General features: G+C 47.0%; 2 protein-coding genes across 2 annotated transcripts in view; both read right to left on the bottom strand.

Moving 5' to 3' along the window:
• Window positions 1–304: 304 nt before the first annotated feature.
• si:ch73-193i2.2 (transient receptor potential channel pyrexia) lies at window positions 305–6,033 on the bottom strand. The gene is made up of 19 exons (XM_067235704.1): window positions 6,013–6,033; window positions 5,787–5,873; window positions 5,531–5,681; window positions 5,259–5,420; window positions 4,928–5,037; window positions 4,654–4,777; window positions 4,525–4,553; window positions 4,306–4,397; window positions 3,934–4,045; window positions 3,482–3,652; window positions 3,314–3,384; window positions 3,042–3,209; window positions 2,458–2,576; window positions 2,076–2,280; window positions 1,722–1,929; window positions 1,327–1,412; window positions 1,059–1,219; window positions 745–826; window positions 305–613 (listed from the first exon to the last, which is right to left on the bottom strand). Exons 1-18 carry the CDS (start codon window positions 6,031–6,033, stop codon window positions 753–755), a joined length of 2,151 nt encoding a protein of 716 aa, XP_067091805.1. The 3' UTR covers window positions 305–613; window positions 745–752.
• Window positions 6,034–7,908: 1,875 nt separating this feature from the next.
• Window positions 7,909–11,077, bottom strand: part of prkn (parkin RBR E3 ubiquitin protein ligase) — a 30,827-nt gene continuing 27,658 nt past the window's right edge. Inside the window, 3 exon segments of the mRNA XM_067235673.1 lie at window positions 7,909–8,156; window positions 8,415–8,532; window positions 8,937–9,023. Of these exon segments, the coding sequence (XP_067091774.1) occupies window positions 8,047–8,156; window positions 8,415–8,532; window positions 8,937–9,023 (315 nt within the window). The 3' untranslated portion in view covers window positions 7,909–8,046.

Below are 11,077 nucleotides of genomic sequence, written 5' to 3'. Positions count from 1 at the left end.
GTTTGTGCGAAGAGAGTGAGGAGAGGAAACTTTTCAGCTGACTCATGGAAAACAGGCAGGTGGTTGTGCGAACTTGGACCAAAAAAAATTCCATTACAGAACTAGAAGTTTTCTTGATCTCCAGTGAATGGCAATTTTTTTTTTAAATAATTTTAGCATTTAAGTAATCAGAATGAAATCCAATTGATACGTCTGTATATTTTTCACAAAATGCTGATATTATAGGCCTCTACTTACTACACTGACGTTTCAAGTAGGCTACATATGGTATTCAAATGACGTAATTTACGAAAAACGTGCTTCACATTTTTTATTTACACAACACAAGCATGACACAGTCATGAGATTATGAGATATTGGATACTTTGAATTCATCAAAGACATACTATTTGATTGTTTTGCTATAATATAGGATAACAGTAAAAGGACAAATCATGTATTTAGTTCTGACAGGTATTCTACACATCATAGAGTTGTGTAGTAAATGGTATAATCCCACGATAAAACACTATAAATGGGGTAAACTGAAAGATGTTAAATGGTCTTATCCTTATGCATTGGTCCTGTGGTATTTTGCACTGAGGAGTCTTCAAACTGTTGATCTTATGAAGGACTGGAGGCATACAGAGAACAAGAAGGTGGGGCAAAAATAAATTACAAATCTTTCTCCCCAGTTGTTTTAATTTGGTCTAAATTTGGAAATTGACAGCCAATCATACATTTGTATTTATTGTAGGTCAATACCTATGTGATTAGTCCTTAACTTCCTTTGCTGTTTCGGATCCAACACAATCTCTGCAATGTTCCTTTGAACCACAACTCTCACCTGCAGACAAGAGCAGTTGACACAGTCATCACATGCGAACATTTCACCACCCACTACATTCAATGAATATTCCTCTCGGAATGAGAGCTGTGCCACTTGTTTACAAAAATGTTTTTCTTTGATTTGATGTTGGTTTGTAGCATTTCTTGTTGTTGCTTGGATTAGTTGTTTAACTGTGTGTCGGACTGAGTAAACCACATTGTCAATAGTCCCAGTAACCTAAAATACTGACATGAGCTGGACTTGGACTGGACCAGAAGCTGGATTAGGGTCTGCAGCTCCTTCATGTCAGCCCTGAGGGCACTGAGGTCCTGGTTCTGCTGGGTCTGGAGCCTCTGCAGTGTGTGGAGCTGTTCCCCTTGTGCATCAATAGGGGATGGAGAGCGCCTCCTTCTGGAGGACACAGAGGATGACTAGTCTGTGTGGTGTGTGGTTGGCAGTGATGAAAAAGACTTAAGCCCCCACGATACTGTGTGGTTGCATGTGGAAGTTGATCTTACCTTGAGTCTCTGCCATCTTCATTAGGCTTTCCTTGATCTACGGTATTGGCATTCTTTTGGATGTTAATATACTCATCCAGGGTTTCCTGTAGCAGGGAGGAATATTCCAGGAATACGGTTACAAATACACCACCCATACCTCTAAACCACACAGGCTGAGATTCAATGCAAGACAATTGACCCAACTGCTGGGAGTCAGGTGGCTGAGCGGTGAGGGAGTCGGACTAGTAATCCGAAGGTTGCCAGTTCGATTCCCGGTCATGCTAACTGACGTTGTGTCCTTGGGCAACGCACTTCACCCTACTTGCCTCGGGGGAATGTCCCTGTACTTACTGTAAGTCGCTCTGGATAAGAGCGTCTGCTAAATGACTAAATGTAAATGTAAACTGTGTGACCTTGATTTTAGCAGTGAGAGTCTTCATCTCCTCATGTTGTCCTGGGTCGGTGCTGATGTCATCATCGTAGAACTCCCCCAGAGGAGCACAGTGCCGGTGGATGTGCTGGTTGTCATAGAAACGACGGAGGTGGGGCATAGACTCCTCTACTTGCAAGATGATAGCTGCTTGCTGCATCACAGCATTGGCCAGTGCATTGTCATACACCCTGATACAAACCCACGTGTACACACACACACAAACACATTGAGAAACACAGTCATAGATGAGGAGTAGCAGATTCATCTACTACACTCAGACTGGTTCAAGACTGCTCAGAATGGTGAAGCATCCATGGTGGAAACACCCTCAAACCTTTGAAAGGTGTCTGACAGCAGGGCAATCATCAAGTTGACACATAAGATGGAGGACAAGGCCAGGAAGGTGCCACAGAGGAGGTGGGCCATGATGGAGTCTACCTGCACCATGGCATCAAACTCATACTCGTCCACAAGGGTGATGCGATAGAGGCTGTACAGGAGCTGGGGCACTGTTTTCATACTGGGCACCGATGCAAGGCCTGGGCAGAGAGAGGAGACCACACAATCTCACACATAATGCTCCACTATGCTGAAGTCATTCTAAGTGAGCAGTTGGGTGAACAGGTTTATCAACCAAGTAAGGTGTGTAATAGCTCTATGGTATATGTGAAGTGGGTTTTGTACATGGCACATCTTGCTGATGTTGTCCCTCGTACCTCCAAAGATGATCCAGAAGGCGCAGGCGTAAGGGATGAAGATCTCCGCGTAGAGGAAGAGAAAACGGAGCACATCCCCCACAATCTTTCCCAGCATGACGATGAAAGGCCCCATCACCCTGCATGAGCACAGACACAAGGTACAAGCGATCATTATCCGGTGATTTCAGAACTGTGAAATCTACTACTCGACATTAAGACTAGGTTGTGCGGTATAATGACGTTGGTATATGTCATGCAATTGTGAAACTGTAATCCTTTTTTTTCTTTTACTTGAGGGTCTGAATGACCATATTGGGGGTCTAGCAGCTCCACTTCCCTTGTTGCCATGGTTACCTTACATATGCCTGCTGTTGGCATGGAAATGTAAGTTACCGAGCAGGTGGGGGGCACCTGGGGCAGTCTATTATTTAGGTGTTATCGAGGAACCTGAGAATGGGTTTAGTCCCCTCACAGCCTACCTAGTACACCAGCCAGGTGCTCCGATCATGCCTGAGAAGCCCTATTCAAAGCCCATCCTGCTGCGGCAAACTAAAGCAGCCGCCAGGTGTTAAGATGGAGGTCCTCTGAAGTGGGGGAGTTACCTGAACGCTCTCACATGCTTCATTAGTCGGAGCCAGAGGAAAATGATGACCACAGCGAAGAGACGGAGGCTGACGGCTCTCAGAGTGTCAGACACCAGGAAGATGTCTGCCACGTGGATTCCAAACACCGTGATTAGTAGAGTGTACACCAACCAATCAAATATGTTCCTGGTAAAAGGATTGAGACACCTTTGTGAATCTTCACTCAATGTAATTTGCACTTCTCAGGTTATGCAATGGGCTCATAAAAAGCAGGCCATATAAATATGTACCAGAGGTCTTTTGAGTAGTTGCCTTTCATACTAAGTATGTATTTCTTCTGCTCTTCGAGGAAAAGTTTCTCCTTTGGAACAGGGACACGAAAACGATGAAGAATCTGTTCTGTTGTTGTGTCACACATTTCATTTGTTGTCGGGTGAACATGCCGTCATCTCGTGTACCTCTGGCCACATTGGGTGCATGCAGCAGATGTCATCTTCAATGCGACGTCGAGCCCACCTCTGCCACCTCCGCAGCTTCCTTCGGGAGCGTAGCAACTCCACTACCTCCCTACCCACCTCCTCGATGGTCAGCACCAGCGCCACCACCACCACTAGCACACGCCACCAGTCCTACAGAGGGAAGTGTGTGGGCGAGAAAGAGTAAGACCGATGGTATTACTACATCTTAGATTTACATTTACATTTAGCAGACGCTCTTATCCAGAGCGACTTACAGTAAGTACAGGGACATTCCCCCCGAGGCAAGCAGGGTGAAGTGCCTTGCCCAAGGACACAACGTCATTGGCACAGCCGGGAATCGAACCGGTAACCTTCAGATTACTAGCCCGACACCCTAACCGCTCAGTCACCTGACTTCCTTTTTGATGTAAATGTTGTTTTCTTCTCCTTACCTCAGGAAAGATGTAAGTCTGGTCCCCATGGGTAACAGACACAGAAATGGCCACGGTTGTCCAGGCAACGATGAAGAAGAAATTCAGGAGGAGGAGGATCCAAGCTCCTAACCTGCAGAAACAGCAACACTACTGAGCCATACAGTCTGTGTCTGAAGATATGTATGTCTCAGCTGTTTGGGCTTTCTGTTTTGCTCTCTCAGCCAGGTCTTGCCTGCCTAATCTGAAGTAAATGTACACATCCTACACCCACAGGGAATTTGAATTTACATTTACATTTAGTAATTTAGCAGACGCTCTTATCCAGAGCATTGGAGGAGGGTTGGAGTGAAGGGATTGTGAACATTCAGGGATCTGAAGCTGAGATCTGACCTTCCGTAAAGTTTCCACTTGACATCGATGAGCTTTAGAACCACAGGGTGCATAATCAGGTCCAGCTTCCCCTGGTGAACTATAAACTCCAGCTGCCACCGTACAGACAGAGGACACATCAGGCCAAGACATGTAGTCACCATCATAAAGCAGCATTCATAATGTGTGAGGACTAGCATAAAGAATTGGTACTTTCAGTGTGTATGACTACGATCTTACTGGCGAGGAAGGCTCTCTGGTGGCAATCTCTGAAAGGAAAGCAAAACAAAGATGCAAAAAGGTTAGGATAGAACGGTCAGTGTGTGACGTGTTCACACTTGTAGCTCTGGTGCGGACAATGTAAGGCACCTGTTGATCCTGTGCCCGGTGGATTCGGTTTGCAGGGCGGTTCAGGCTCCAGCAGGTGGAGGTGGTAGAATTGCTGGCGGGTCATGCGGTCCGTCACATGGAACTGGTTCATTGCTACATTAGCCTGATGAGAATAAGGGGACAAAAAAAAAAACAGCCAAGGCAGCCAGGCAACAGTATTAAACTAAATGAACTCTAGAAATGAACACCCATACAAATGAATCAAGCGATATAAAGGTAGGAGTCCTCCGAACACATCGTAATCCTCACGCACCACTGGGGTCATCCGGACGATCATGGCACTGATACAGAGCTGTCCGTCGGAGTCCATCACACCGGCATCTGCTCCCAGCTCCACGAGAGTCCTCGCTGCTTCACTTCGGTCTGAACACACACGTGCACACACGCGTAACATCAAATAAATAAAAACAAATATGTATATAATACATATCATACACTTCTCGCATTTTCATCCTTCAGATTACAATAAAGATAAGGGGGTTCTCTGTAAACAATACACACCATATCATGTACATGAGTGCATCTGTTAGGGTATAACAACAATACCTTTCATACTTTACTACGAGCTCAACTAATGGAGATACCTAGGTTAGCAGCCAGTTGTAGAGCTGTCCTCTGTTTATAGTCACGGGCACAGAGGTCTGCTCCATGCTGCAGCAGCAGTCGGATTGCCCCCACAGCATCGTTCTTGGCAGCGTAGTGCAGCGGTGTCTGTTGGTCCTGGGTGGTTCGGGCCCCTATGTCAGCTTAGAGGGGGAAGGGGGGGGAGTTCCACTTAAAATTGAACTTGGTGTCAGCAAATCTCCCTCCGTCTCTCTCCGACTTTGCTGTCTTGCTCTCACACACACGCCGGTACCTTTCCTCTCCAACAGGAAGTAGATCATGTCCTCGTAGTCCAGGGCTGCGGCGACATGCAGGGGAGTGACCCCGTATGAGTCAGGATGCTGGATATCAGCCCCTCTCTCGAGGAAGAAACGCATCACATCCACATTCCAGGCCCTCGAAATCTACACATACACACACACACAGCTGGTGATCATGTTCACGGACCACAACAAAAGCCAATGTACAATATGAACAGCAATTTTAGAGATGGTTGGCTTCATTCCTACCTCGTGCAGGGCAGTTTGTCCATATCTGTCCACAGTGTTGGGATCAGCTCCGTCACAGATCACACTGTCCAGATACTGAAGGTCTACCTAGGAACACAAACACACATGGGCACAAACACAGATCTGAATCATGTTGGTCTTAATTTAGCAGCCTGGTAAATTATATATTTCAGTAGCTTTTGGTGCTATCGCAAAGCAAGAGGAACAATACATGTATGACACACACAGTACTCTTAAACACATACATTCCTATAAACGTAGGAACTTTTAACTGGTGACTTAGGTCTCACCTCATCAGTGTCCTGGTCATTGACAGCCAATACTCTGAAATGGTCCAGTAGTCTTCTGTTAGGGTCCTGGCTTTTGTCACCATCCACACAATCTTTATCCCAAGCCAAGCCTTTGTATTTTCTGTCTAAGAACTCCCCTTTATTCAGAAATATAGTACTCTATCAATAGAGTACTATACATTGTAAAGCCCTGACAAAATAGATCAACTGTGGCAGATGCAGGGGTTGATAATGACAAACTAACTCAGTAATGATGAGAAAGACATGTATGGGGATGTGTATTTGAAAGTTATCTACAGATCCTATGTAGGGTTATCTGAAGGGACTTCTTCGACATGACTACAGGTTGTTCATTGGGACAGTGGTGAGTGTGTGTGTGTGTCAGGGGGTAGCTCCAGTACCTGTAGATTTTTTTCTCATACACTGGCGTGCAGCTCGTTTCCAGCGGCTACAGGTGTACGATGCACACTGGGCTGCTGACCTCACAGCCTGAGACACGGAGGTCCTTGAGGTCTGAGGGGCCAGTGACCGAACTGACTGCACTCACATCCACACACACGTTACAGCTGGTTAGTGATAATCCACAGATGCTACACAAGTAGATGGCATGCAAATAACCTGCATTACATTACTACAAATGTTGTGTGAAAACTATACAAGTATAGGAATTGATAGGGTTTTCGGTCCCGTTTTTAACTCTCACCATGTTGGCTACAGTGTCAGTCATCTCCATCTCCAATCCTGGGTTGTCCTGGCCAGTGGGATTGACCCGGTTCGGTTTCATCATCCTGTAGTCCACACCAGGCCTTGGTATGTCAGAACCCAGTACCGTTTTAGCACTGCTCAAGGTTAGCTAGCTAGTGCTAGTGCTAGCATAAGAGAGCAGCTCTCCACTCCAAAGACAACATTCAAAAACAAAGACTCCACCACGAGTGTGTGATCCACAGTTAGTGAGCGTGCTGTCATACAGGTATGTGGTGTGATGAAGGTCTTCAGTCGGGCCCCAAACCCCTGTAGCTTTCCTTGTTGTTTGTGAGAAGTAAAAACCTGTCCCAAACAGCCCAGTGCCTGTAAACTTCTGTACTTAAAGCACACGTCTCTGGTAAGCAACTGCTTTTATGACAATGATCTCATAAAGCTAAAAAGCAACAAGCTTTATCTCCTGAGGTTGAAGACTGCTGGAGCTGTTACCACATTAACCAGAGTGTATAAGTATGTTTATGATACTCTTTATCTGCTGATATGTGCTCAGGGTGTACCGACAGGGGCCAATCAGAGTACAAGAACTCACAAAGGAACAAGTATGCACACTAGTTTACATGTGAATTCACTCTTGACAAACAACCTCTGCATGTCTGTATCTGCCATCACAGATAACTTATCAAACTGTCCTCCATATAGGCTTATATAATCAGGTGTCTTTATCACATCAGCCAGTTTTGGCCAAAGAGACAAGTCCAGGTAGTCACTGATTGTCAAAACGAAGTTGCCATGGTCATGGATATCCTATCATTGACAGGCAGCTTGTTTACCATCCGTGATAATCATGAGGGTGGAGACTCATGCATTCCAGAACAGGCATGGAAGAACAGACAGAAAGAGGTCACAGTCGATCCACAAAGACCAGACTCCGACTTCAACCAATGTTAGCAATAAGTCTCGAGTCCCTGTTAAATGTTACATGATGTGTGATATACACAAATGACAGAGAGACCTTTCAGTTGGCAAATGAAATGACTGTGTGTGTGACATTAGAACATCCACGTCATTGTTCCCTTCCAGTTGGCCGACAGCTGAGTGACTGAATGCAAATGACATCACGGCTACAAGTGTTTCTGATAGGTCAGGAGACACAGCTTTATTGTGATTTTTACAACACAAAGTATTGTGCGCGCACAAGTGAGTAGTGTTACATCGAACGATTTGAGTTTCCCGAGAAACAACGACCTTCCCAAAGATCCATTGTTGAGTCAGCCAAACCAGTGGTTGCCCATGCACTCCCTGTTCCACTCCACATGACACAGCCAGCACCACTCAAACTTACACTGGGCACGGGGACACACCATGTGCATACAGCCACCTGCAGGAAACAAACAGAGCATTGGTAACAGACCAGCAGTTATGGACTGGACTACAGAGGAAAGAGATGAAGTGAAAAAAAGTTATGGACTGGACTACAGAGGAAAGAGATGAAGTGAAAAAAAGTTATGGACTGGACTACAGAGGAAAGAGATGAAGTGAAAAAAAGAGATGCGTGGGAAGTGGTGAGAGTGCGGTACAGTAGATCAGGGGCGATACAGAGAAGCGGAGAGAGTGAATGAAAGGAAGAGGGGTGTACCACTCTTCTCCACAGGGACCCTGCAGGCAGGACACGGACGGGTGGTCTCCTCGATGGTCTCCTGGGAGGCCTGCTCCCAACGGGCCCTCGCTGCCGCCTCCTCATCCAGCACGTAGCCCTGAGGAGAAACACACACACAGACACGCACGCACACAGACGGGGGTGAAACAAACAGACAGACGGGGGATGGAGGATGTGAATTGTCTCTGTCAAACATTTTTATTGGCATTTTCTTCCGACTAAACAAATAAAAATAAATTTACAAAAGTTTGAAAGGAGTCTTGACTGTAGTTTATAAATTATATATACAATATGCAAAAGGTTTTTAAAGCACAAACATTAAGGTCAGTACATTCATATATAACAGTGGTTGCCTTGTTCTGTTTGGGGTTTTCCCTTCACAACCATTATTTACATACTTATCATTTACAGTACGTTATCTTATCATTTCATTTGTGCCATCATGTGAGTAGCCTATAGGGGGCAGTGGAGACGCGCTACACAGCTCATTGGTCAAGTTACCTGCAGGGCCCCACCCGAGACAGGAGCTGACCTCACTCGACACGCCCCCTCGTGAAACTCCTCCTTGCAGTCGCGACAAAACACAAACTGCAAGACAACACACAACACACACAGTCTGATGTTGTCTTAAGATACATTAAGCCACTCTGCCCACTCGTTCAATTGATGTCTGTTCCCATTTCCCTCAAGATGCACATTGCTTTCCAAATCCAACCGCTTGGTGGTGCTATCTCTCCACACTCCAATAACAGATAGCAGGTAGTCTACAACCTCAAGCAGAGAGACGGGGAACCATACCTTTCCACCAGAGGGATCATGGAAGTGCTTTAGGTTTTTTGAAAGCTTGCCAGCATCGTTTGAAGCGCAACAGTGATTTTTCACTTCATCAAAGAAAAGGGGAATTTTGAAGTAGAGGGGTTGAGTGGGAAAGGGGCTTGTTGTATCTCTCTCTCTCTTCTATCTCCTGGTTTTAAGTGTGACAGATAGCACACGTCCCTCTCTCAGGGTCTGGGTGACACATTCCTCCTTTCTCTTCAACTCCTGCGTGGCACCTACTGATGAGAGGAGCACTTCTGACAGCCACTTTCTTCCCTCCCTTTGTTTGCCCCCAACACACACTCGCACTCACATCAGATGTGCTTCCGTCGACATTTTGGGGCTGCAAACTTCTCTTCATGTAACACCTTAACTTCTTTGTCCAGACGTCGTCATAGAAACACAGACGAGTGCAAGGCACAGATGTGTTAGTTGTGGACTTACGCCATCACAGCAACATCTATGCAAACATGCAGCCAGGCCTGACGAGGTGTCTGCTCGCTGCCACCCGGCACCACACCAGGGCGGCCTGTGTGCGTGTCTGGGCAAACTGAGGCTGATGGCGAGTGTGTGCGTGCGTTCTATCTGGGCCAACTGCGGATGAGGGACAGTGTGTGTGTGTGTGAGTGAGAGAGAGAGCTGGACCAGTGTGTGGGTGGCATGGCAGGACGAGAGAGGGAAATGGCCAGTGGAGCGTGGAAGACGCATGAGAAGGTGGACCAGAGGTTGCAGTAGGGCTCTGCTGTCTGATAAACCCATTTCCCCTCGCCTCCCTCCACTGAGCAACACAACATATTACAGCACCTCAGACAGCCCACTCAGAGGGCAAACACACACACACGCACACGCACACTTGGATACAAGCACTGATACTGTAATTCTGACAAAAGCTAATCACACAGTACTGTAGCAAGTGCGAAGGTTTCAACAGGGTCTGACAGAGGAAAGTTCTCTGTGACAGCTCTCTGGTGACACATAAAGAGCTCTGCGAGAACCTCTACTGAGGAGGTGCCAAAGAAGTCCCCTCCTGCCCTCTCCGCCCACCTCCCCCCACCCCGCCACGCACCCCCCACCCCGCCCCGCCCCACACCGTTCTCTTTCTCTCTGGAATAAAGAGGCCTCTAGTCTCACACGATTGACATCACACGGGAATGAAAAACAAACGTTGGACACTCGGGCACACAAACGTCCCAGTCGTCCTGGCGAGGCTCGTCCCAGCTGTGCGCAGGTGACAGGCCAGCAACGGTGGGGGGGGGGGGGGGGGGGGGTTGGGGGGGGTCCTAAAGCCTGCTCACAAAAGGCCGCCCGGAGAGAACATAAAACACACTGGGGTTCTGGAGGAGTGTCTTAGAGGACCTGTCTCAGTGGTGTCCATAAGCCCCGAGCACGTCTAACCCTCATCATCTCCTAGCCAGCAGCATCAGGGGGGTGTGTGTGTGATCGTTCCCTCCTCTACAGAGGCACCATGATACCTATAAACTCTTTATCTGCTTCCCCCAGGCCTTTTGGTTGGACTAGAAAACACACACACACACACACACACACACACACACATACACCGTTCACAGTTCTGTTGGAATGCCCTGCTGGCCTCCATGGTAGGGACACTCTTCTAAACCAACTTTGTGATTGGGCAGCAGTGCACACACCCATAGGCACAGGGAACCACAGGAAGGAATAACACTTCAGAACTTCTTCACAATGTATTTTTGAGACTTTCCCTGTGAGTGTGTGAGTGTGTGTGTGTGTTTGTCTACCAGCACCACTGCTTGCCCAGCTAGCTGTATGCGTGTTGACACAGGCAGTGGAGGTGAGAGACGACTCTT

This window comes from Osmerus mordax, chromosome 5, assembly GCF_038355195.1.
Source record: "Osmerus mordax isolate fOsmMor3 chromosome 5, fOsmMor3.pri, whole genome shotgun sequence".
NCBI classification, from domain to species: Eukaryota; Metazoa; Chordata; class Actinopteri; order Osmeriformes; family Osmeridae; genus Osmerus; species Osmerus mordax.
Note: the sequence above shows the minus strand (reverse complement) of the source record. Positions and strands in the feature narration are given on the sequence as shown.

What these genes read in the sequence shown, in the direction of transcription:
- si:ch73-193i2.2 (XM_067235704.1), bottom strand. Translation starts at nt 6,033, where the DNA reads ATGTATGTGTTTAAGAGTACT. An exon ending in GACAAACTGCCCTGCACGAG is followed by an intron (nt 5,682 to 5,786) that starts GTAGGAATGAAG and finishes GTGTATGTGTAG; the next exon opens with ATTTCGAGGGCCTGGAATGT. An exon ending in CTGTCAGACACCTTTCAAAG is followed by an intron (nt 1,930 to 2,075) that starts GTTTGAGGGTGT and finishes GGTTTGTATCAG; the next exon opens with GGTGTATGACAATGCACTGG.